Source organism: Arvicanthis niloticus, chromosome 10 (genome assembly GCF_011762505.2).
Source record: "Arvicanthis niloticus isolate mArvNil1 chromosome 10, mArvNil1.pat.X, whole genome shotgun sequence".
Classification (NCBI taxonomy): domain Eukaryota; kingdom Metazoa; phylum Chordata; class Mammalia; order Rodentia; family Muridae; genus Arvicanthis; species Arvicanthis niloticus.
In genome coordinates, this window is record NC_047667.1 from 21,549,262 (window position 1) to 21,575,828 (window position 26,567).

The 26,567-nt window shown below is 43.8% G+C and overlaps 1 protein-coding gene across 1 annotated transcript in view; it reads left to right on the forward strand.

Annotated features, from left to right (window-relative positions):
* Positions 1-733: 733 nt before the first annotated feature.
* The window catches only part of Dstyk (dual serine/threonine and tyrosine protein kinase), a 51,236-nt gene continuing 25,402 nt past the window's right edge, over positions 734-26,567 (forward strand). The window contains exons 1-2 of the mRNA XM_034513297.2: positions 734-1,180; positions 18,179-18,567. Of these exons, the coding sequence (XP_034369188.1) occupies positions 916-1,180; positions 18,179-18,567 (654 nt within the window). The 5' untranslated portion in view covers positions 734-915. The remainder of the gene's footprint in view (positions 1,181-18,178; positions 18,568-26,567) is intronic.

A 26,567-nucleotide genomic window follows, 5' to 3' on the forward strand; every position in this document is an offset into this window, starting at 1 on the left:
AGTTACTCAAGATACAGAGGTGTGTGTGTGTGTGTGTGTGTGTGTGTGTGTGTGTGTTTATGTAACAGGTAAAATGTGAAGAGGTGACTAGTGTCAAGTTCCGTCCAGTTTGTGATTTGTGTGTCATGGAGTCCGTGACAGTCTGAGTCAATGGACGTTTGGCACACTGGCAGAAGCCTAGTTAAGATAATCAGTTTTAGAAGGCTACTGACTTCAACTTCCCCTTACCCTTGCTGGCTCTACAAGAAACCAACTGTCCTTTCTTTTAGGTCTCACCCACCCTTTCACACCCCTCCCCCCTTTCCACATCCAGAGCAGGAAAAATAAATAAAAAGTAGACTGTAACACAAACAGAAGAGTTTTCACTATTCTCAGGGTATTTTCAACCAATTCTCTATTATCTTTTGTGTCCGTTTGGGGTAACCACAGAGGTATTCTGGCCTCGGTCTTATTTCCTCCTTCTACTATTAAAATCTTTCTCCTAGATTTGAGGTACCCCATTTCTGCCGGCGTTCATACTCTGCGGGTTCTGTCTTTCCTTAGTAATTCGTGTACAGAGCAAAGCACATTTTAAACGAGGAGAGTGTAAGCACCGGGATCAGTAGGGTCCACCCGCTCGCGCGCTTCCCCGTGAGCGTTGTGGCATTCCACCCAGCCCAGACTACAAGTCCCAGGAGCCCGCGCAGCGACGGTGCCTCGGTGAGCTCTTCCCTCGCTCCGCGGGGAAGCGGAGAAAGGTTCTGGCTGGAGCCGGGCGCTCTGGCTGCTCTGCGGCGGCAGTGACGGAGGCTGGAGGCCGCGAGGAGCGCCGGCAGGGGCGTCGGGAGGCGGATTCCGCCTTCTCCGAGCGCTAGGGGGCGGGAGGAGGGGGCCGGGCCAGCGGCTCAGCCAGCCGCGAAGACAGCGGGCTGAGCGATGGAGGCCGATGGGCAGTCGTGGGCCGGCGAGTCCGTGTCGGGCCCGGGCCCGGGAGGCGGCGGAATGATTCGTGAGCTGTGCCGGGGCTTCGGCCGCTACCGCCGCTACCTGGGACGGCTGCGGCAGAACCTGCGCGAGACCCAGAAGTTCTTCCGCGACATCAAATGCTCCCACAGCCACAGTTGTCCCTCCTCCCCCGCAGGCGGCGGCGCGGCCGAGCTTGGCCCTGCCGGCGACGTCTCCGAAGCCCCGCTGCCAGCGGGTAAGGACAGGCCCGAAGGAGAGAGGAAAATTGGAGGGTGGCATCTCTGTCAGCAAAACAACCCCAGGAGGAGGCGGCCAGTGGGAGAGGGCCTCGGAGCGACGCGGGGCCTGGGCCTCGGGGATTTGAGATGAGGTGGGAGGATACCCTTGGGGAGAGGAAGGCAGAATCCGAAAAGGCTAAGCTGACAGTGAGAAAGTTGCTTTGAATTGGGGTGCTCAGCTTGGGGACCGAGCCCTCCCGGTTAGGCTGGGTGTTCCTGGAGTCCCTGGGCGCCTTCGGACTGCAGTGGTATGTGTGTGTGAGCGCGGGGTTTGGGTGTGTAAAGTGCTTGCAGTCCAGTCAAGAGGCAGCCCTGTGAAGATGTCTTCTAAATAGGATTTGGAGTTGCCAAAGAAAAGGATATCTAATGGGTGTCAGAAATTAGTTGGTCAGAGATGTTACTTATACTTATGGTGAAGGAGTTAAGGAATGCTTTGTTGTTGTTGTTGTTGTTGGGGGTGGAGTGGGGCGGCCCTGAGCCCTTGAAGAACTTGCCCTTCTTGAGTTGTTCCCCACCCCCCAGCCCCCACCCCCTGGGATGTGTCAGGGGACCCAGATCACTTTAAATACTGCAAGATCTTTGAGCCTCCTTGATTACTTTAAACTGCTATTCGTGGGGATCTAGAGGGTTTAACTTCTACCACTGTCTCCTTATGAAGTTGATGGGAGAAGCCATTGACATTCCATGTAGATAGGTGTATGGGGGAACAACCTAATAGCAGGTATGTCCTTGGTTTTTATCTAGTGATTCTCAAGCTGCAGTGTACTGTCTCATGGATTCCAGTTGTGTAACCATGTAGGTGAAGAACCTAATTTAGCAGTCAAAAATATTGGAATCTGATACAGGTGTTTATTATCACTTAAGGTGAACTTGTGAATTGGACCCTATACTCTTTGTCGCATGTTTAATAACTTTGTCTGAGACTACAGAAGGGCGGGTTTAAAGACATGCTGGTAAGTCCTGATAGGGCCCTCAATGTTCCATTGCCCAGGATAGCAATTTAAAGAGCCCTTGTTTTGTGTCAGCATGATAGCTTAGCTGGTACTTGTACCTGCTGCCAAGCCTGATGCCCTGAGTTGATCAGGAGAGAATCTACTCTTGAAAGTTGTCTGCTAGCCAGGCAGTGGTGGCACACGCCTTTAATCCCAGCACTTGGAAGGCAGAGGCAGGAGGATTTCTGAGTTCCAGGCCAGACTGGTCTACAAAGTGAGTTCCAGGACAGCCACGGCTACACAGAGAAACCCTGTTTCGAAAAACAAAAACAAAACAACAAAAAAAGAAAGTTGTCTGCTGACCTTCACACACAGGCCACTGTGTACACACACAGACACACACAGACACACACACACACACACACACACACACACACAAAGTATAGGTATTTTTAAAAGATTTTTTTATTTTATTTTATTTTTTTATATTTGGAAACAGGGTTTCTCTGTGTAGTTCTGGCTGTCCTGGAACTAGTTCTGTAGACCAGGCTGGCCTCGAACTCAGAGATCTGCTTGCCTTTGCTTCCCGAGTGCTGGCATTACAGGTGTGTGACACCACCACCAGGCAAAAGATCTTATTTTACTTCAGGAGATAAAAAACACTAGGGTGGTAACTACTTTTTTGAAGTTGTGCTTTTGACACTTCAGAGACTTGCTGTCTAGAGGTGAGCTGGAGGAACTGACCCATGAGGCCATCAGAGAGCAGTTAGTGAGGCAGCTCAAATGTTTAGATGAACCCAGAGGGTGTGCCTAACAGTGGTTGGCAGCAACTTCTTCCATCAGAAGAAGCTTTGCTTTAAAAGCTCTGTTTCTGGCCTTACTTTAAAATGACTATTTCAGAGTTACTCTTTAACAAAAAACAAAAACAACCAAAAAAAAAAAAAAACAAAAACAAAAAAACAAAAAACCAACCAACCAACCAACCAAAAAAACCCAACTCAGAATAGATTTAATTTAGAGGGATGGAGATTTTCAAAATTTGAAGCATCTTGGTTGGCTTCTGTTTTCTTTAAAGGGAAACCTAAGACATACAAAAACACCTTTGTATTTTGCTTAATTGGCTTTTCTGGTTGACTGCATCGTGATCTAATTTTTGCATATTTAAACTTTCTTCACCCTTTGGAATGTGCCCATCTCTATAAAATCCCAGGAGGACACAGATGAGAGGGTAGGGAACAAATTGATTTTGTTCCATACCAGAGTTTCCAGTCATTGTGGAGGGTTTTATGTTTGGATGGTGAGGCTGCACCAGAGTTTTTAAGTATCTCTTTCTGTGTCTCATTGAAGGATGCTGTTGTCCTGGTTATTTCAGTAAAAGTGCTAGAAAGTAGAACCAGTCCTTAAAGGACAATTAGCTCTTTGTGTTGGCTGGAGCTTTTTGGTAAGGTCAAAGTCACTTGGAGGTTGTCTCAACTTTCTTTTGTGAGTGTTGGTGTCTGATTATTAGGGACTCAGAACATGACAGAAAGGGGCACTCAGTTCTTAACCTAATAAGCCCGGCTCCTTAATGCAGTGTAGTGTTTGAGCAACTAAAGATCAGAGGCTAACTATAAATTGAAGATGCTGGACTAAAAAGATGGCAACCTTAGAAAGCAATTTATTGTATTTCTTTGTATACCATTTGTCATAATACATAATGCCATTTTTAAATATTTCACTTTTAACCACAGAGACCTGGGAATAACACCAAACCTCTTTCTCATATTGATAGGTTTATATTCACTCAAGTCAGTGGCTGAGATGGGTGGATTTCATGTTCCAGGTCAGCCTGGGCTGTCTAGTGTTGGTGATGGTAGTCGTATAGATTAAGTAGAACTGTTAAAATGTTCTTTTTGAGAAGAGTTTTGTTTGTACAAAGAAAACTAAAATATAAAAGAAGATTCATTGATTCGTTTCTCCCTTTGTTGTCCAAGTCATTTTATGTAGCTGTGGGGGAGAAAACCCTCAGCCTGTTGTGTTGTGTTTTGTTATTTGTTTTTTTTTTTTTTTTTTTATTCTCCTGCTAGAGCATTCAGAAGCAATGAGACAAAGGCTTTGAACCCTTTTAGGAGAAGGGGGTAGAGTATTACAAAAATAGAAGAAGGAAAAGTATTTGCCTTACTTTATGATCCAGCAGACATCCTGGCTATTACTGTTTGTCTTAATCTTCTCCATTTTAAGACGTTGCAATGACTCATATATGTCTGGTAGGAACGCTGTTGCTTGTGTTGCCTCCCTTTGGTCTTAACTGATCAGAACTATGTTGTGTCACAGCTTCCTCATCTGGACATGGAGGTTATAATCGTCCTTACCTCTAGGATTGTTGGAGTTAATATCGCACAGGTTTAAGTAGCAGCTGCCTTTTGCTTTTGGTACAGTCTCACTGTGTTTTTCTGGGCTGGTCTTAAGTTCCTCTGTTAAATGATCCTTCTGCTTCTGCATTCATTGCTAGCCCCACAGTAGCCATTATTAAATCGACATGTGCGTGCCTGGGATATGCTGCTTAGTGTGCGACATATGGGCATTAAAGAATCAAGAAATTGGCCATTCGTTGGGTTAGTGGATGTCAGTCTTTCCCTCTTTCTCTTTCTTCTCCCTCTCCATTTCCTTTCAATGGAGTTTCAAAATGTAGCTTAGGCTGGTCTGTAACCTGTAACCTGCCTCACCTTCTGAGTGCAGCGATTGTAGGGGTGAGGCACTTACACGTTTCTCTAAGAAGGACTAATTCTAAGTGTCATCATTACACAGCACCTATTTGTGTGTATTGGGCGGTGGACAAAAAAGTTGGAGGCCTGACCTTGATTCTCTACAGAGGTATAATTTTATATAGAATTTATGCACAGGTACCACATAAGGCAGAGAGGAAACCAGGAAGGTAGATTGGCTAGATTATAAGCCATTTATTTTCAAGACAGGGTCTCACCATGTAGCTCTGTCTGTCCTGGAAACTCTGTACAACAGGCCAGCCTGGAACTCCCATCTGCCTCTGCCTCCCAGGTGCTGGGACTAAAGGTGTGTGCCACCACATTCGCTTGATTATAGGCCTTTTAAAAATGAACTTTAATCCTCAGATTTTTATAGCTGGTTGCTTCTTGTTATCCAATAAATGTGTTTCTCAGTATTCGGCGGCCTCTTTTAGTTACTGTTTTGTATAGATAGGTTGTTGGAATTTTAGAAGCAAGGCACTAATACCGAAATTGATATCCTGGCAATCTGTATCAAAGGTTGGTCTGCAATGGCGCTGTGCCAGTGACCCCAGCACTCCAGGAGGCTGAGGCAGGAGGATCTTGAGTTCACAATCAGTCTGAGCTCTATATAGAGTTCCAGGCTAGCCTGGGCTTCCTAATAAGACCCTGTCTCAAAAGTCAAAACAACAAACAAAAAAGGATCACTTGTATCTTACTGTATGATGTGGTAGTCATAGTGCTCACCTTACAAAGTTGTGACATGTAAAGTGGACACTACAGCTTGAGTGTGGATATTAATAGATGTGGCGTTAGCCTGTGGTGGGAGGTGATGAACATTGGATTAGCCAGTGGGAGCATGTGATTGGAGGGAAGGGGAGAGAATAAGGCAGAGAGGTGTAATGTGGGACAGACCAGCACTTTGCTGGCCTTCAGATAGGCCCAGGTCTCCAGGCTTCAGGCCCAGTTCTGCTTCTCTACCAGTTGTGCTTTCCTGCCTGGCTTGGGAATACAAATGCACTCGTCACAGAGACAGAGACGGTTACAAATGAGTCCTAGTTTGGAACCATGCTTTACTGCAGTGGAAGACCTTACTCAGTGAAGAGGATGTGGCACAGCCTCCTCCGGTCTTCTGAGTGCTGAGATCATACACTTGTCATGCCCAGCTTTATTACTTAATTATTTTTTAATCTTCTAAGATTATACTGGATGCACTATTTTTAAAAATCCACGGATCATGTTGTAAAAATCATTTCCTATGAGAGAACACTATATTTACATTATTTCAGCCCTTCCCTCTTCTTCCAATTCCTTTATGCTTCCCCCACATCCTCCTCTCAAATTCAAATCTATTTCCTCTTCTTCTAGGCACTTCACACACACCTCTTCCCATCCCAGACCCTACTGTAGCCAATTGGTGTTGCAAGTATGTTCATGGGTTTAGGGCTGACCACCTAGGCTTGGGCAACCCATCCTGCTTGTCTCTGAAGAAACTAACTTTCTCTCAGCAGTGAGGCTGGGGTCTTGTAAACCTTTCCCCATGCTGACATGTTGACTTGTATGGTCTTGTGCAGGTCTCATGTAGGCAGCCTTATTGTTGAGAGTTTATAGGTGCAACCATGCCCAGCATCTGCAAGTACTTTGTAAAGAAAATGTATTCAGGTGCTGGAGAGGTGGCTCAGCAGTTAAGAGCACCCAGGTCTGATTCCTAGCACCCATACAATGATGGCTCATAATCTTCTGTAACTCCAGTTCTATGGGATCTGATACTCTCTTCTGGCTTCCTCAAGTACTGCACACAGATGGTATACATGCATGCATACATGCATACATACACTCATATATAGACATTAAAATTAAATAAAATGTTTAAAAAGAAACCACTTAGTTAAATAAAAATCCAATGTAGTTATGAATTTTTGCTTGTGAACTCACTCCCATATTCTGTTTCAGTAGACTAAGAGAATGTGGTAAATGTACTTTAAGAGCAATCTTTTGGGGTTGAGAATATTAAGAATCAGTAGACACCTGCTTAGTATGTGCAGGGCCCCAGGATTGAGCCTTAGCACTATAAAAACCAACATAACTATCTTTTAAAAATAAAACCTCAAAAACGTGTTATTGAAGTAAAGGAAAATAGAAGTTTCACATTGTGCTCACTGCTTAATCCCTGCAGACCCTGGTTGTGATTATTTTTTTTGTGACAGCTATATGAATGTTCATCTTCTCCTGCCAACTAGAGTCTGAGTGTCTAAGGTGAAAGACTGTTTTTGTGTCTGTGTCCTGGTCCAGAAGTGCTTATGGAATTGCTTTGTATATAATGGGCAAATATCTACTAAATTATTTCCATTTCTGGAAGATGCTAGAGCAATGTTGTGAAATCAAATGCAATTTAATTTTCATTTTAGAAGAACATTTCCACTATTGGAGATTTGGAGTTTTGTAGAATCATCCATATTTTACTATTTGGATCCTATGTGCTTTTGATAGATCATTATGCTTGAAGTCCCCATCCTTTTTTTTTTTTTTTTTTTTTTTTTTTTTTTTTTTAACAACTTCAACTTTTATTGAACATGTTAGCAAAAGAGCTTTATTCAACAAACCCACAGTACCCTGTCATCATCAGGCCCCTGCATTTCTGCTTCCTTTGCTTCCACGTTCTCAGCTGTGGCAGCGTTGGAGGGGGCGGGCCTGCCTACTGGTTGGCCACAGCAGCTGCTGGGGCAGACCCGCCCGTCCCTATTTGCAGAGAATGTCCCCAGTGTTCCTTGTTGTTTGTTTGTTTGTTTTCCTGAGGTGGATTCTCATTCTGTTGCATGCTGGGGTGGTCTTAAACTAAGCTCGCATGATCCTGCTACTTCAGTCTCCTGAGTGGTTGGACTATAGACATGAGCTGTAATCTCCAGCTGGGCTGAAGTTAGAGTCCATGCCCTATGCAAAATAATTGTTTTCATGTCCCAAAGAATGGTGTGCATGCAATACCAACTAGACCAGAGTGCCATCAGTGTACGAGAAGTAAGTTCTTAATGTTTATGCACTCAGCAGCCCTTTATGGAAGTCATTCTAGCCAGGGGCCTGAGATTAGTCATTCCAGACTGCAGTTAGGAAAGGAAGGCTAATAACACTTCACCAGGCCCCTGTAGAGGATTTTCTACAAGACAGTCACCTGACTTTGAAGGGATGGGGTGGGGCATACAAACCTGGAGATTGAAACCAGGTATGGTGGCACACACCTTTAATCCCAGTACTTGGGAGGCAGAGGAAGGTAGATCTCTGTGAGTTTGAGGTCAGCCAAGTCTACACAGAGAGCTTCAGAATGGCCAGGGCTATACAGGGAGACCCTGTCTCCAAAACAAAACAAAGCAAACGGAAGACTGAAGACCCACATTCCATATGGTAGAAGGAAAAAATAGTTCCTCCTGGAAGTTGTCCTCTGACCTTTACAGGTGTGTATATGATATATAACTATTGTTATTTCTCTCTCTCTCTCTCTCTCTCTCTCTCTCTCTCTCTCTCTCTCTCTCTCTCTCTCACACACACACACACACACACACACACACACACACACAGAGAGAGAGAATACGACATTGATAAAGAGTTGAGGGATGGAGGTTAGCTCAGTAGTAGAGGGAGCTTACCTGATTGCAGGGCCAGGGTTACTTTGAAAGGAGTTGAGGTCCTCTGACACTGTCATGTTTGTGTGGTCCAGTGCAGAATCATTCCATCCCATTGTCATTAGTGAGCCTCCCATCTCCACCTTTCTTAGGAGAATGTGAGGCTTCTTTAGAAATGAGGGTTCTCCGCCCATAAGGGTTACAAGACCCAATGTGAATTTACCCTGCATGTGGGGAAATAGCATTTAGGACAGTGGGTTTTATTCTCCATGGTACAGTGCATCAGTACTGTGTGTGGGGAAGGTGTCTTTCCTATCTCCCAGAACTGGCTAGAGTCCCTCCCCTGTGGGGATGCCCAGGCTTAGTACAGACCCATTCTGGGCTTAAAGATTCTTTTTGGTGGTCTTGGGCTCTTGGAAATTGAGACCTGACAGAGACCTAGAAGTGGTTGTATTCTTGTTTTGAGTTGTATTAAAATGGTTTTTGTGAAAGTCCCCTTATGTTTAATAAGTTTAAATCAAAATACTGAAGGAAAGTCAGCTACAGCATGGGGAACCATTGACATCCCCTGTCCTCATCTGAAGGGCCAATCTTACACTTTCTGCCTCCTCTTGATCAATGTGAATGGTGTGAGTGTACTCCCCAGCTCCCAGCCATGTGGCTGTGGGAATCTTTGGACCAGGCTCATTTTGGAGCTGTGCTTCTGCTCCCTGGGGCACTGTTCTCTGGGCAGGAAGATGGAAGTGGGATGTAAGAGCTGTCTTGCTTTTCACATGTCTAGCTAATTGATGCATCAGAATTGTTCTGAAGAACAATATCTTGGTTATGTATTCATAAAAGCCTTTGATTTTACAATACATTTCTTTTTTTAAAGTGCCTTTTATCTTTTTACTTGGATGGATGTGAAGTATCTAAATTTAGATTAATTAGATTAAGAGCTTTAATGTCTTACTTATGTCAGATTGACTCCACTTTGGTGGCTTTTATCCAGTCCAGAGAGTAAGGAGAGAATTTCCTAAAATTCCCCCATCCCTCTCCTCTCTCTTATTCTCTCATCTCTTTCTCATCTCATCTCACCCCATCCCCACCACCCCCGACTTTGCAGAGCTCAGATGCAGCAATACAAGACTTGTTTCTATAAAAACTCTTTCTGTTCAGATTAGAGAGGCCATAGCTGGACTTTTCTGAGCTTTCTCTTTAGGAATGTCCTGTAAAATGTACTTTGGCTTTAATGTTGTGAAGATGGGAAGGACAAGGACGGCCGTGGAGAACAGCAGCCAGCTGGAGCAAAGTCAGCCTTAGGTTTGGCATACAAGGCTCCTCTGAGAAAATGATTTCACTTTCTCTTGAAAGAACAACCTGCTCTCTGGTGCTTATTCCATGGAGAGACATAGACATTCCTACTAGTCTAACCTGGAAAAGCTGGGTTCTTAAGTGTGGAAGGGAGGATGCCTGTACTCCCCAGGGAACAGAGGGGCCACTTGCAGGCACTGTAAGGTCAAGTTCTCTGCAGACTTCTTCACTAATGAACTTATAAGAAGATCTGTTGGAGTACTGTTGCCTTGTGTAATGGATTTGAACAACCTAGTTCAGTGCCCTGAAGACACCCTCTGCCCCCAAGAGGGAGCAGGAAACCAAAGGAAGATCCCAGAGGGCAGGAGTGAGAACAAGGAAGAAACTTAGTTTATTGGTTGGTTGGTTTGTGTGAGACAGGGTTTCTCGCTGTAACAGCCTGACTCTCCTGGAACTCACTTTGTAAACCGGGTTGGCCTCAAACTCACAGAGATCTGCCTGCTTCTCTCTCCCTAATGTATTAAAGTCATGTGCTACCACCACCTGGCTAAGGCACTGTTATTAAGTTGTTTAAAAATATACCAAATCCTGTTGTTACTGTATTTGATGATTTGTCCCTGTAGAGTTAAAGTGTGTCTCTTGATCTCATATTTCCAGAGATCTAGACCTGTGTCTTAACTAGATGTTCTTTTGGGCCATTAAAAAAATATTTTGAAATAATTTCAAAGGCACATAAACACTTTGAGACCACGAAAAGAACTAATATATTTGCTTCATATGGTTATCCAGTTGTTCACATTTCCCAGTTGACGAATGTTCCCATATTATGTCTTATCTTTTCAGAGCCTTTTAAGAGCAAGATGCAGACAGGTTGTATCTTCTCTAAACACTGCAGTGTGCAGTTCATCCCATCAAGGACAGGCTTACACACGCCATCATGCAGCTCTCCAAATCAGGCAGTTAGCGTGGAGTCACTGCATCCAGTCCTTCCTCATTTGAGCTCGCTGACTCCCAACACATGGCCCTGGCATTTCCTTTGAACACATGGGGCTTTTAATTGTCCTTTTTAGACTCTCTTAGTGAGGAGCAGTTTCTTTGCCCTTTCCCTGACATCTGTGTCTTTGCAAGTTAAGAGAACAGGCCTTACATTGTGTAGATGACCTTAATCTCTGTGGTGAGTCCTCATCAACATTTTCAGAGACATGACTGGACAACTCCACTCACAGAGCACATGACGCTGCCTATGTTCTGGAGATGCTAAGCTTTCTCACTAGTTAGGCAAGTACCCTCTGGACATCTATACTCCAACTTCATCCCTCCCTTGGCTCTTGATTAATCCTTTGTGGGAATGTTCTTAGAGTTCACTGAAAGCGTGTTTCTCAAAACTCTTCCTTTCTCTGGACCAGCATTCCTCAAGGCAATGCGCCCGTTGGGGTCGAGCGACCCATTCACAGGAGTCCCCTAAGACCATCGGAAAACACAGATGTTTACATTATGATTCATAACAGTAGCAAGATTACAGTTATAAAGTAGCAACAGAATAATTTTATGGCCAGGGTCACCACAACATGAACTGTATTTTAAAGGGTCACAGAGTTGGGAAGGTAAGAACCACTGTTCCAGACCTAATGCCCCGAGAGTGTTCACCTGCTTGGGGGGGGGGGGTTTATATTCCTCTTTCTGGCTTTATTTGTTGCTATTCTGATGTCAAGAGAAGCTTTCCTTTCTTTATATCAGTGTGGGCTTGGATTTGGTATTTTTTTTAGGTGGGTTATAATTCTCAGTTCTTTATATTTTATGCATAAATTATCTGTGTGGTTAGTGACTCCTCCTTCAGGCTGGTTCCGGTGTCCCTTTTGGTATGTCCTCATCTTTGAATTGTTCCTAATGGTTAATATGCTTTCTCACAAATTACAGACTCTAAGGCCTCTGTGAAGCATGTACCTGGCTTCCTTCGAGGAATTGCTTCCATTTCTGTGTCCATAACAGCCTCCGTTTCTGTTCCCTGTGCACTATGACTGGGGCCAGGAGCACTTTCACTCAGAAAGGAACTTGTCTTTATCTTTTCACGGGGCTCCCGGGTACCAGCTGCTAAAGAGGTCTCGCTTTTCCTTTCCAATCCAGGACAACCTCTATGACTTTGGAGGTCTTCCCATAGAAAAATAACTTTAGCCATTCATTCTCTGGCAGCTGGGCTGGGGCTTTCAGTGCAAGCACTGGCTGTGTGCTTGATTACAGCTTCTCCTTTCCAAACACCATTCCTTCCAGAACAGTTCTTTGTCCTACTTAGTCCCAAAGATTCTAAAACTCGGGCTACCTAAACATGTGTAAGTCGGTATCTGCTGTATCATTCAGAATCTTTTGTGTTTAGTGGATACTCAGAGAATTTCCTAGAAATGATAAATATGTTTCATGTCTAGAATTTTTTTCTCTGAGCTCCTGGGAATTTGTTTCAGATTTCAATACTTTGGAGCAGAAAGACTATGTAGCATTTCTTTTTCAACTTAGGATTGATCTTTCCTCTACTCTTGGTACATATAGCTAATGTAATGTAAAATATTATTACTCATTTTGGAAATGTATGTTTGTGTCATAGTTCTTTTCAGTTAATTATATAATCTATTTAATTTGCATTTAGACAGGACTTATGGTAGCTTGCCATAAAAGCACATACTATATATAGAAGTTAAAATGAGATAAATTGGTAAACAAAAAGGAAGACAGACAAAAGAAAACAAAACAAAAACCCTAAAGTATGGTTGTGGTGGCATATACTTACAACCCAACAGTAGGAAGGCAGAGGCAGGAGGATTGTTGGAGGCCAGCCTAAGCTACAGAATGAGGCCCTCTCTTGACCAACTAACCAACCAACCAACCAAACAAACAAACAAAAAATGAACTGAGGGAAGGAAGTGTGCTTGGACACCAGCTGAATTAAGACTTGAATGACGCTGAAGTCTTGTCAGTCCGTGACACCTTTTCTTCTCCATCTTAAGGGTCATAACCCAGGATCCTGTAGCAAAACCAGGTTAACAAGAGCAAGGCACAGTGATGGATTGAATTGGAGTTTTATGTGCACAGAGCTTCGTAAATGATGGCCCTAAATCTGGGAATGTGATTGTAGTGTCCAGGTTTGGTGAAGAGGGGACATCTGTGTAGAAGGACACTAGCTGGACATGATGTAATAGTATAGACCGAGTAGGGAGGCCCAGTATGGCCTGTCTGTTCAGTTTTTATACAGCCCTGTTTCCTCTTAGCATAAAGCAAGACACTGCTGAGATCAAGAGAAGAGAAATGAAGGATGGCGGCTCACATCAGTAATCCCAACACTCAGGAGTGAGAAAGGGAGATTGCCATGAACTCAAGGCCAGCCTGGGCTACATTGAGAAAGCCTGGCTCAAGAAAAGGAAAAAAAAAGGAGTGATTTTTTTTCTCTCTCTCTCCTCTCTCTCTCTCTTTTGGTTTTTTGAGACAGGGTTTGTCTTGTGTAGTCCTGGCTGTCCTGGAGCTCACTCTGTAGACCAGGCTGGCCTTGAACTCAGAAATCCACCTGCCTCTACCTTCCAAGTGCTGGGATTAAAGGCGTGCGCCACACCACTGCCCGGCGGTTTTCTCTCTTTTATGGCTGGCTTGAGATGGAGGATTTTCCAATTTCCATGTCTACCTTGGGGAAGAAAATAGTGAATTCTATGAATTACTGTGGAGGAGGGTAGAAAACTGGGAGGCAGAAGAATCAGGACAGGGACTTTATTTCAGAGGCCTTTGAGTCTTTAGATTGAAGTATTCAGCATGACTTTTTTGGCAGTCTATTCTGGGTCCCAGTAAGATGCAGTAGTGTAGAAAGATGAAGACCAGGGTCATGATATTCTAGACAGTATCATGAGCTGATGTTCCCTGTCCGTTGCTCACCACGAGCATATGTGATTAACTGGGGTGGAAAACAAGCAGGAAGGGGTGTGTGTGGGCACAGCCCACTTGCCATTTCTGCAGATATAACCCAGTGTACCCTAACAGGGCACGAGTGGCATAAAATGCCACTTCTCTTTTTAGGATTCATACTTCAAATTCAAACAGTAATACACCCTGGCTGATGGGAAGAACATCCAGAGCTTCTTAGAAAAGCATCTGCAGCTTCTTTTTAGAAAAGAGATTCCAGATATCTATAGAAACTAACTAGTGTTTCTGAGTGTGCACCAGTCAAAAGTAATTCTGCTTGCTTGCTTGCTTATTTATTTATTTATTTATTTATTTATTTATAAGGTTTACCAAGTGTAGTGGCACATGCCTTTTATCCTGGCACTCAAAGACCAAGTAGATTTTTGTGAGTTTGAGGCCAGCCTGGTTTACATAATGAGTTCCAGGACAGCCAGTGCTACAAAGTGAGACCTTGTCTTGTATCCTGCCCCGATCCTCCAAGCATTTACTTTCATTCCTGCACATTCTGTGTGTGCCCTGAGTCTCAGGTACCTGTGAGGCCAAGAAAGAGCTTGGATCTCCTGGAGTTAGAGTTGCCTGCATTGTTTGTTGTGAGTGTGTGACATGAGGGACTGACTGTGAGATTTTAAGTTGTCTGACAGAAGGCATGGGACCTGACCTCATGTCCTCTGGAAGGGTAGTAAGTGCTTTTGACCACTGGAGCCATCTCTCCAGCCCCTGTTTGTTTCTATACAGCTTCTCATTACAGCCCAAGATGGCCCAGACTTCTGACGTTACTGCCTCCACTTGCCTAGTGCTGAGATTGCAGCACGAGCCACCATGCCCTACCTAGGCTTTCTTCCTCATGGTCCGAACCAACATGCACAGGGGTTGTATCAGTTTGTTTTAAACTGAAGTCCTGTAATTACCAAATTTTGTTTGTTTAGCCCTGGCTTAGGAAATGGCCAAGGTTGGAGCATTGCCTTGTGTCGTTGCTGAGACCAAGGTATAGCTCTGCACAGCCTTTTTAGTTCCTTAGATAAGTGCAGAAGCCTTGGCTGCTTCTCTTCTCTTTTCTCTTTCTCTTCCTCTTCTCTTTCTCCCCCTCTTCCTCCTCCTCTTCTTCTTCCTCCTCTTTCTCCTCTTTTTAAAAAAGCCTATTTCCTAATTTATAAATGAGGACAAAAATTATCTGGTAGAATCAAGTACATTGAGATGAAGCAAATAGAGATCAGTGTATAGAACGAGATGAAAAATACTATCTAGGACAAATACGCACGATGGCTTACTCCTTCGTTCGTGCTTCTTCCTCCTAACTCACAATGTTTGTTAGAAGGAAATTCAGTCAAGGTAACTCTGTATTTAAGAACAATCACCATGAAGAAAGGCAGAGAGATTAAAGCCTTGGTTTGCACTTAGGACAATTTGATTTGAATTTTCCTGCAGTCAGAGTTGGCAGGGTTAATGTGCGCCAGCTGAGAAGCCTGCTGCTACCTTCTGGCAGCCCATATGCAGATGCTACTGTATTAATTACCAGAGAAATGAACTCACAAGTCTGTAACTCAGAAGCAGGTTGCCTTCCTCCCTCCAATGTCAGGCACAGCTTTTGATTTGTTCTTTAGAGATATGCTAAGACTTTACTGTAGGTCCTTAGAGCCCCTGGCTAGTCTAGTCACCTTTGATCTGTATTTAATAGTTCAGGAGGAGCTTTCATAATTAAATTCACATACAATTTAAAAATAAAAACAGCCACGCATGATGACACAGGGCTTAGGAATCAGAGACAGGTGGATCTCTGAGTTCCAGGCCAGGCTTAACTATTAAGTGCCCAGGCTAGCCAGGGCTACATATTCTGAGACTGTAATAACAACAACAACCAGACCAGTTAAAACTAGAATTTAAAACTGGAAAGAGTATTAAAGATGGCCTAACTCTCTCTCTCAGTTCATAGATGAGCAGTGTGAGGATCAGAAAATCCCCCCAGGGCTGCTCCCAGTGCCAGCTGTGCTCTTTGCCACAGAAGAAACCAGGGAAGGGGGATGATCGCATCCGCTTTCAGCTTCATTTCTCTCATCCACTTATTCAAATCTCACAGACATCTTAGAGAGCAGTGGAAAAGCTAAAGTTTTATGGGAGAAGGAGAGGGCTTGGATAGTGTTATGTTGAACACCAAGAGACAGCAGTGCCCATCATCAAGGCCTTCCCGGCTCAGTAGGTTGCATATGGAATCCTGGCAGAGTGCCTGGAAACCGGAAGCAGAAATGGGCTCAACCTCCACCCCCTTGCCATTGCACTACTCTTGGCCGCTTTGACTGTCGCAGTTTGTTTCTGCAGATTACTTTTGTAGGAGAGATGGAGCACAGGAAGGTGATGATTTGGGTCAGATGAATAATGGGGTGTGTCTCTGGTTTTGGCTGATGCAACATGCTTTATTGGTTTTCTGTTGCTGATGGTTTGTGTCAGAAGTGTTGTCCTGAAAGAGGCTCCGTTGGCTCATTGTCCACTCTGCTAGAGGGAGCAGCAGTGTTACAACTCATGGAGGGCTATTGGTTTGCTTTACTTATAAAACAGCTTCTATGAGAGGAACTCAAGGCTGTCAGTTGGAACAGACACTTGTCACCTAAGTGAGTCTGGCAAGGGTCAGGAAAAGAGGAGCCTGGGATCTGTAGGCGGGAGTGGAGGCAGGCTAGCTGACATCCTCTTTTCAAATTCTGCAGTTGTTTTCTTCACAGCTACTCTCTGTGGAAAGATGGTGCATTTTAGGAGTGGTTGTTCACTTGAAATTGTCCATCACCATGCTGTACTTTGCAAACGTAGTAGAGTCACTTTTGTAGACAACCCTTCACAACCAACGAATTCTGACACAGAACAAATATATGATGTTCAAACACTGTCAGTCATTGTGTTGGGTGCTGAGGATGCAGAGGATTGGAAAATTTCTTCCTGGTTTGATTCTTAGAAACAGTAATAGAAGACCCTCTGCTCTGCATGGTATACATTATGATATACAGTGAATGAAAGTACATGGGACTCAAGACTTGCCCAGTGTTCTTTCCCAAGTAGTCACTCGTAGAAGTGTCTGTACCTTCCTGCTCTAGAGTGTATGCCAGAGACCCTACCAGGAAGTAGCTTGGTGTTCACTCCTGTACTTACCAAACACCTAGCACAGAAATGGACACTCGGGAAATGTCCTCTACATTTCCAGGGGAGCCCGTCTCTTTCCCAAGAGCATAGGCTTCTTGTTTTAGTGTTGCTGATGGACGTACTGAGGCCGGGGTGCTGCATTCATAGACAGGCATGAAGCAGAAGACCATAATGAATGTAGACAGGGACTTAGGGAGGACAGACCTCTTCAGCTTTTCTGGTGATGTCACTTATAGGAGATAAGGGGGCATGAGACAGGTACGTTGTGAAGTAGAACTATTTTTCCAGTGAGTCATGCTTCTTGCTTGTTGCTTCAGGAATAAAACAGCCCACAAATGGTTTGATATACTATATTGTTAGGTGACTAAGGCAAATAGTATCTCAGTATTACCACTAAGCTTAGGTGTTGGCAGATCCCACTGCTGAGGCAATTGGAGAGTGCCGAGTACGTGCTTGAGCATATCCAGGAACCAGTGCCATATTCTTTCCCAAACAGGTTCTCAAGCTTTTTGGTCTCTGTAATACTACCGAGAGCTGCTTGAGGAAGTGAGCCCTTTAGATTAATGGTCGTATCCTCAAAGGAGATTATTTTTGAGATAACATCTCTTAGATTTGCCTAGATTTTATCCAGCTGGGCAGTTTTATCCCTCTGTTTTACTCGTAGCCATCAACAGAAAGAGCATGGCTTGATTAGGGAAGTATAGATCTCAATTAAGCATCCAGTGTCCTAGGAAAACTTGGCGCTGGGGTGCTGTGGGCAGCTGCCAGGGTAATGAGCTGCAAAGGCATTAGAGCTCAAGCCATCTCGGAGAGGTTTCCACTGCCCCTCCTCCCGTGCGTATTTATTAGATTTGGGTATAAAATACATTTAATGAGGAGCGTAAAGCTAAAACTGCATAGGGTAGGGATTTAAAGGGGCTGTGCATGCAAACATTCTGCCTTCTATCAGGAGGAAGGTTTTAATTTTTATGCATTTATTTCTATTTGGATCCAGACCCTAGTTATTGCCCAAGTTAATAATCTTGTGTTTGTGATGGAATCCTTGTAAACTCCTTAAGATGTCCCTCCACTATACAAAAGAGGAGGGGCTGTCAGGCTACTGTCACCTTGTGTAGTACGCAGCTTGTTTTCCATAATGAGCTGGCCAGGTGACTCTCTGACATTTGAAGACTAGTTTTCTAACTAGTGAATTTTCCCAATACCTCCTTTAACCAAAAGTCTCCTGCAAGTGTTCCCTCTAGGGCTCTGGCATTCTAGCTGAGTTTCTGTCTGAGTCTCTCTACCCCTTCACTCTTTATCTACTTTTTCTTCCACTTTCCCCATTCCCCAACCAGGCCAGCTGAGCTGCATTTCCTTCCCACCTACGGAAGAGAAGTATCTCCAGCAGATTGTGGATCGCCTTCCCTGTATCCTGATCCTCGGCCAGGATTGCAATGCCAAGTGCCAGCTGTTGAACCTGCTGTTGGGGGTGCGGGTGCTTCCCACCCTCAAGCTGGACAGTGACGAGAGCTGTAAGCTTCGGCGCCTTCGCTTCACCTATGGGACTCGGACTCAGGTCAGCTTGGCGCTCCCCGGTCAGTATGAGCTAGTGCACACGCTAGCTTCACATCAGGACAACTGGGAGACCATCCCTGAGGAAGACCTGGAGGTTCAAGAAGACAGTGAGGACGCTGCTCATGTGTTAGCCGACCTCGAGGTGACAATGCAGCATGCTCTCCTACAGGTACCAGCTCACACAGGCCTGTGCCAGCTGCTTTTCTGACTCTTTAGAAAAGTATCTGGTGATGGATTCTGGGCTCTGACAGGAACGTAGGATGAGAGGACTACAATCTGTGAAGCTGAATGAGAATGGGGTAGCAGCTTCATGCCTCTGCTTGTCAACTGCAGGGCCCTGGGGACCGTCTGTCTCTACCAGACAGGAAAGGATATGTGATCACTGCATCTTGACAAGATCTTACAGGGTAGTTATCAAAGTATAATCAAAGTTAGGAGGCCCCTTTCACTTTAGTAAGAAGAGATTGCTAGAACCATCTCTAGCCATCTCTTTCTAAAGGGACAGTAGATGATGAATAGTTAATATTCTTCATAGAACTGAGACCATGGGGAAGATTTTATTGTTTTCTCATCAGTGCTGTTAATTTACTGAGTAGGGCAGCTCATTTCCCCCAACCTGACAAAGAACCCAGTCTGAGTTAGTATAAGGGAACAAAGCTGTCCTTTTATTGAAGAATACCTTGGCTTCTTTTTTACATAAACTCTTTCAGAAAGCACAGGTCCTATGCATCTCCTAAGGTATCGTGTTGTTTCTCCATCATTCCTGCCTCCACACAAGTAGGCCTCCCCTCTTTTCCTGGCCTTCCATTCCTACTAGAAAGTTAGGAGTAGGCCATGGCTAGAGCAGAATTGGAGTTGAAGAAGGATGTGATGGTTGGGTCAGCGTTGGTTGGATTAAAAGAGCCTAACAGTGCTCAGAACTCAGGGTTCATCACCTTGTCTAGCTGTGCGCCACAGGATGGGCAGTGTGGCCGCCTAGTTTGGGAGAGTGCTTCTGGCTTTGTAGTCCCTTTCTGCCTCTCTTTTGAGACACTGGTCTCCCTGTCAGTGAAGGAGTCTGTGGTGGAGGCTATCTTCTCACTTCCTTCTCACGTTTCTTTTATCTTTTATGTGCTGGAGAGGAATTTGTAACAGTCTCCACGTTCTCAGTTCAGTTTTGGTGGTGGGTTTCCTTTGTTTTCAGGCACTCTATTGCTGAGTTTCACACCAGCTCTATTTGATTTACATTGCTAGGGTTTTATTTCTATCTGTCACTCTGTCTATGTATGTATGTATGTATGTATGTATGTATGTGTATGTCTGCCTATCTTACCTATCATCCATCTATCTATCTATCTATCTATCTATCTATCTATCTATCTTGTGTTTATCCAGAGCAGGTGCCTTCCTCACTTTCCACCTTATTTTTTCAAAGATCTATTTTTATTTTATGTGTATTAATGTTTTGCCTGTATGTATGTCTGTGCTTCACACATGTAGAGGCCAGAAGAGAGCATTGGATCCCATGGAAGTGCAGTTACATAGGGTTGTTAGCTACTATGCTGTGCTGGGACTCAAGCCTAGGTTTTCTGGAAGAGTTACCAGTGTACTTACTTGCTGGGCCATCATTCCAGTCCTTCTTCCTTAGTTTTAGAGACAGGGTCTCATTGTACCTGAAGGTTACTGTTCTAGGGAGGCTGGCCAACCAGCAAGCTCCTGGGATGCATGTGTTTCTGCCTCCCAACACTGGGGTTACAAGCCCTCCCCACCATGCCTGGCTTTACAGGAGTACTAGGGATTTGAACTTGGGTCCTGTGGCTTTCACAGCAAGTATTCTTACCTGCTGAGCTGTCTTCACAGACAGTCTTGGCTTCTAATGTTAATTTACTTTTCTTCCTGAATTGAACTGATATAACAAAGGCACTACAAGGAAAGTGCAAGTTGTCCCATGAGTGTATATGTGAGCACGTCTTACTACTGAGCGCTCCTGTGGCTCACTGCTGATGGATCTGAAGCATGTGCGTGCGCGCACACGCGCGCGCACACACACACGCACACACACACACACACACACACACACACACACACACACCAAGATCATAATTGAGGAGGGTACTGGGATTACAATACCAGAGCAGCCTTTTCTTGGTGTGGTTAAAATGAAAGTCCTCTCTCCTGAGAACTTCCTCTGGTTTCTCATGCTCTTTCCTGTGGCTGAAGTTTCCCTTAAGCAGTTTCTCCAGATTTGCTTTCTTCTCCAATGATTTTGATGTGGAGCTGGGAGCAGACTCCAGGGATTCTAAGTTTAGCTTCCTATGATGCTAAGCCTGTGGGGGTGGCAGGTGCAGGGTGGGGGGTGGCCTCTGTGGATTTGGCCATCACTCTTTTACCACAGGCTTTCATCTGTTGAATAATCAGAGATGCTTAGCTCAATTCTTGTAGCAGGGCATAGCTACCTGAAGAGTGCGCATGCCTGTGAAAAAAATATTTTGTTCGGCTCCAGTTATATTTAGGATCAGTGAGTTTATGCTTCTATTTGATTTCGAGAGGGAGTAGCAAAGAAAGGAAACATTTAGCTAAAGGAAACCAACATTGAATTAGGGGAAATGGATGTCCCTTTGAGCTGCCAAACTATCAAAGCAGAATTTCCCCTGCCTCTTATACAATGGACATTCTTCTGATATGTTAAAGTCCTCATAACCCCACTACTTTCAGCATCTTCCATAATAGACCAACGTCAACTCTCACTGAATGGTATTGCCGGCTTGTTAGTTCTGGTTCCCTTGAGACTCATGGTTTGTATTTCAATAAGAGGAACATTGTTAAGCCATTAGTTTTGAGACCTTACCTAGTGTTCAGATGTGGCATTTTTTCCAGTTGGCAGCACATTTCATAATTCCTCATACAAAGTATTTTATATGCAAAAGTACTTTTCCTTCCCTACCCCCACCCACTTTCTGACATCTGCATCTGCCCACCTCCTTTTAAAATTTCTTCTTACAGGGCTAATGGAATAGTTGTCTGCCTCACACTTTTGGTAGTGGTGTGTGCATGTGTGTGTGTGTGTGTTTCTTTTGTAAAGACTCAATTTGTTCAACCTAGGAGAATTCCCACAGCCTTTGCAGTGCTTCCTTTATTGTGGCCGTTACATAATTTCAGTTGCTCTGAAGTTGTTCTTCCTCTTTCTTTTCCTCCTCTCCTCTCTCTTCCTTTCTTCCTGTCCTCCTCCATCATCATCATCAGGTCTTGTTATTTATTTTGCACAAGCTGGTCTGGAACTTAGAATTCTTCTGCCTCAGCCTCCCACACTCTGGGATTCTAGATATAAGCCACCACAGACAGCTGTGTTGGTCTGCCTTATCGGTAGCTTGTCTATCCCACCAAAGGTTTCTGGGCCTTTGGGAACTGTACTTGTCACCTGGCAGCTAGCCTGCCAGTAGCAAGGTTATTGGCTCATCATGATGTCCAGTGAGATATTTGAGGGAACTGAGGAAGAATAATACTTCCAGACAAGGTCTATCTTATTTACTTTGCAAATATTTGACACTAGCCAGTTATAGTGATAAAATTTTCTCTTTATATGCCTCAACTGTCAATGGGAATAACCTGTTTTTAATACATACAGTAATTTTTTTATAATATTTTAGCAGTTAATGCTTTCAAAATCCAGTTACCACAAAGCATCCTAAGAGAACAAAAAATTTATACAACTATTTAACTCTGAAATTTCTTTAAGATTTTTGCTAGGAGATAGCTTCTCTCAGGTTCTAGCTAGTTATTGGCATTTATTGTTGTGCCTAATAAAACAAATATTGTATGTTACCTTTCTTAGTTAGGGCTTCTGTTGTTGTGATGAAACACCCTGATCAAAAAGCAAGTTGGGGAGGGAAGGGTTATTTGGCTTATACTTCCATATTGATGTTTATCATTGAAGAAAATCAGGACTGGAACTCAAAAACAGGGCAGGAACCTAGAAGCAGGAGCTGATGCAGAGGCTGTGGAAGAGTGCTTCTTATGGGCTTGTTCCTCATGGCTTGCTCAGCCTGCTTTCTTATAGGACCCAGGACTAGTCAGCACAGTGCCTTTAATTAAATACTGCATTGTCTTCAGACTGTAGTAGCTAAATTAAAAGATAAGAGTCGTTGGGTAAATAGAATAGAAGTCTGTGGCAAGATGCTGTTGGGAGGAAGGAGTCCATGGAATTATGTCCAGATGGTTATTCTAAGAGAAAGGAAATGAAGGTAGTTAGACTATTCAAAGCAGAGAAGTAAGGAGTGGTATTCTAGATAATTGAAGAAAAAGTTATTTTATGGGTCAGTAAGGAGAAACTGAAATGATGTGTCAGATAGGATACAGGAAGTTCAAGACAACATTTAATCACAAATACCTTGGAGACAGTAAGCATGTGCTCTTTGCTTAACATCCTTACCTTCCCCTCAGTACATACCACGTGTATAGTGAAATGCAGCCATTCTGCTTATACTGCGTGCCAAGAAAACCAGGAACACCGACCGATTATAGATTGATGCACATGTTAAGAAGATGAGTGGTTTAAAGGAGAATGTTTTGTTGTTGTTGTTTTGTTTTTTGTTTGTTTGGTTTTTTGGTACTGGGATTGAACTGAATGCCTTGTGTATACCAAGCATGAGTCCTATTAATAATCCTCCAGCAAGACTTTTGGTTTTAAAAATCCTTATCCAGGAGCTGGGATATAGTTTGTTTAGTAGCTGTCCTAGCAAGTTTTTGTCAACTTGATATAAGCTAGAGTCATCAGGGAGGAGGGAGCCTCAGTTGAGGAAATGCCTCCATAAGATAAGGTAAGCCTGTGGGCATTTTCTTAATTGGTGATCAATTGGGGAGGGCCCTGTCCATTGTGGGTGGTACCAGCCTAAGGCTGGTAGTCCTGGGTTCTATAAGAAAGCAGGCTGAACAAGCCAGTAAGCAGCACCCCTTCATGGCCTCTGCGTCATCTCTTGCCTCCAGGTTCCTGTCCTGTTTTGAGTTCTTGTTCTGGCCTCCTTTGATGATGAACAGTGATATGGAAGTGTCAGCCAAATAAACCCTTTCCTCCAACTTGCTCTTAGTCATGGTAACTTATTGCAGCAATAGTAATCCTAACTAAGACAGTAAAACACTTGTCTAGTATGCATAAAGACCTGGATTCTACCTCAACGGAGCATAAAGAAGGCATGTCTGTAATTCTAGCACTCAGAAGGTGGAGGCAGAAAGATCAGACATATAGGGCTGACTTTGGCTGCACAGAGAGTTTGGGGCCATCTGGGATATATGAAATCTTGCCTCAAGAAAATAATCCTAAGCCAGGTATGGTGGCATACTCACTTAATCCCAGCATTTGGGAGGCAGAGGCAGGTGGGTCTCTGTGAGTTTGAAGCCAGCCTAGTCTACATATGACTTTCAGTATATGTATAGCTATGTAGAGAGACTTTATCTCAAAAACACAGAAAAAAAGAAAAGAATCAAAAAGTTTTATTGGTACCATAGTGGCCTTGCTATCTCTTAAAAGAACGATTGATATTGAAGCTTGTCTTTTCTCAGTTCACTATTCCTTTGCCTTTAGCCTTCCAAGTTAGCTCTTGGGGGTTATCTGACAGTTTGAAGTCATAATCTTCCTCTTTCATCGGCTCCCTTTGCTACCACTGTCATGCAACATACTGATTTTTTTCTTTTTCCTTTCAGAACAACAGTTATGTCTCCCTCTGAGGAACAGCTGGTGTGGGAAGGGAGTTTTTCTCTAGTAAGCCTCAGGAGACAGAAGGGATTGTCAATAGGCAGAAACTTGATTGTTAAGCTTCTTGAAAATATTTTCTCTTTGACTCTTTAGTGATACCTCAGCCATTCTTGGAGGATGCTATCTTGTTTCATATTAGGGTGTTTTTTTTTTTTTTTTTTTTTTTTTTTTTTGGTTTTTTTTTTTTTTTGGTTTTTTGAGACAGGGTTTCTCTGTATAGCCTTGGCTGTCCTGGAACTCACTCTGTAGACCAGTCTGGCCTCGAACTCAGAAATCCTCCTGCCTCTGCCTCCCAAGTGCTGGGATTAAAGGCGTGCGCTACCACCGCCTGGCTTTTTTTCTTTTTTTCTTTTTTTCACTTTGCAGCCAACATACTTTCTAAGCATAGAGTAAGACTCTGCTTGGTATATCGTGCCCTCTTTAACTCTTTCCGAAATTTCCCTCACATCAAATCAGATAGTTCCTGATATATAGTAGTTTATCAGGAGCTGATTAAACACAGCCTTTGTTGCTAGGTGGGTGAGGAACTGTGTAGCAATCTGGGTTTGTCATTTATACCTGTGTGATTGTGTAAAATGGGCCTAGTAATCCCTATCTTTTGGGATTGACACTAAAATGAGACACATTCTATGAAGGACCCAGCAATGTTTGGCACATAATAAACCAGCTCCTTCCTCCATTTGGATGTATAAATTGGTGATTTTGTTTTTTTGTTTTGTTTTTATTTTTTAAGACAATGTTCTCTGTGTAGCCCTGTGTAAAACAGACTGCCCTCAGGCTCACAGAGATATTCCTGCCTCTGCCTCCCCAGTGCTGGGATTAAAGGCCTGTGCCACTATGCCTGGCTTAAATCAGGATTCTTAAGAAGAGTTCCTTGGGCTGGAGAGATGGCTCAGTGGTTAAGAGTGCACACTGTTCTTGCCTTGGACCTGAATTCACTTCCCATTGGGCAGCTCATAACTGCCTGGAACTCTAGCTCCAGGGGATCAGACACCCTCTTCTGGCCTCCGCAGGCACTGCACTCACATGTAAGTAAGTAAGTATGTGTGTATATACACACACACAGACAGACACACACACACACAATTTAATTTTTTGTTCTTTTGAAAAGAACAGAGTTCCTACTTTTTCAGTCATTTGTCTCTTCCCTGATGATCAGCCAAATATGGAGTTTTCCTTTTTTTTTTTTTTTTCAAACTGAAGTCCTGTGCCAGCTAACTTCTAGTTATCTTGCTTTATTAGAGATAAAATTCTTCATAATTCATTATGAGTTGCTTTTATAATGAAATTGTAGGAGAAAGTTCTTTAAGAAAGTAAATAATACAGATGTGTATAAAGATTTAAGTCAGATCTTTTTCCTTCCCATCTGTTTTCTCTTGTCTGTGAATCTTGTAAGTGGTAGAATAAAGCTTTACATTTCTATTGAGATGAGCCTCTATCCATTCTCTGTGCTCTGGGGCAAAGCTCTGGGGTAGCCGTACTCAGTTTCTTAGGAGGTATCTCATGGCCTAGAAACCCATTTACTTGGATCTCCCCCCATGCAGAATATTTGTACCAACCTGAGTCACTATATTTTCTACATTATGACAAGAGTAGAGCAGTATTTTCTTCAATATGTAATTAACATTTAAAAGTGAAGGGCAGGTGAAATGGCTCAGTGGGGAGAGTGGCAGCTGAGCAGCCCCAAAGACCTGAGGTTGCTCCCCAGAGCCCACAGTGGAAGGAGAGTACCAGTTCCTCAAGTTGTCCTCTGAGCTCTGTATATGAGCTATGGCACATGGCTACCTACTGTCTCTCATACACACATCATACAAACCATAATAAGAAATCACGCTAACTTTTAAGAAAGCAGAAGCGAATTCAGCCTCAATCCTGTAAAATAAGAAAACTTTTCAAGTGCCAATGAGAGGGAACAAAGGGGGAAATGGAGGTAAAGATGGGTAGGATTCTCTTAGTGACAGAGAGACTTCGAAGATCTGCCCTGCGGAGGACACCGGACAGGGTAGACCTCTCCAGTCCTTCCCCAAGCCGCACTGTGTAAGCAGCTCTGGGAGGTGGGACTTAACTAGGTTAGTGTATGTTGCTTTCCAAAACCAAGACACTTGCCACTTCCAGTCTCCACCCCCAATACACAATTGTTTACTGTTTGAGTCACAGAATAATCACCTGTTTTAGTTAGGGTTTCTGTTGCTATGGTAAACACCATGACCAAAGGAAACCTGGGGAAGAAAGGGTGTATTTCAGTTGGCAGTACTCAGGTCACTCCATCTCAGAGCAAAGTCAGGGCAGGAACTCAAGGCAGGAACTGGAGGTAGGAGTTGAAGCAGAGGCCATGGAGAAGTACTGCTCACTGGCTTGTTCCTCATGTCTTGCTCAGACTGTTGTCTTGTAGCACCTAGGCCACCTGCTCAGGAGTGACACCAACGCAGTGGGCTGGGCTT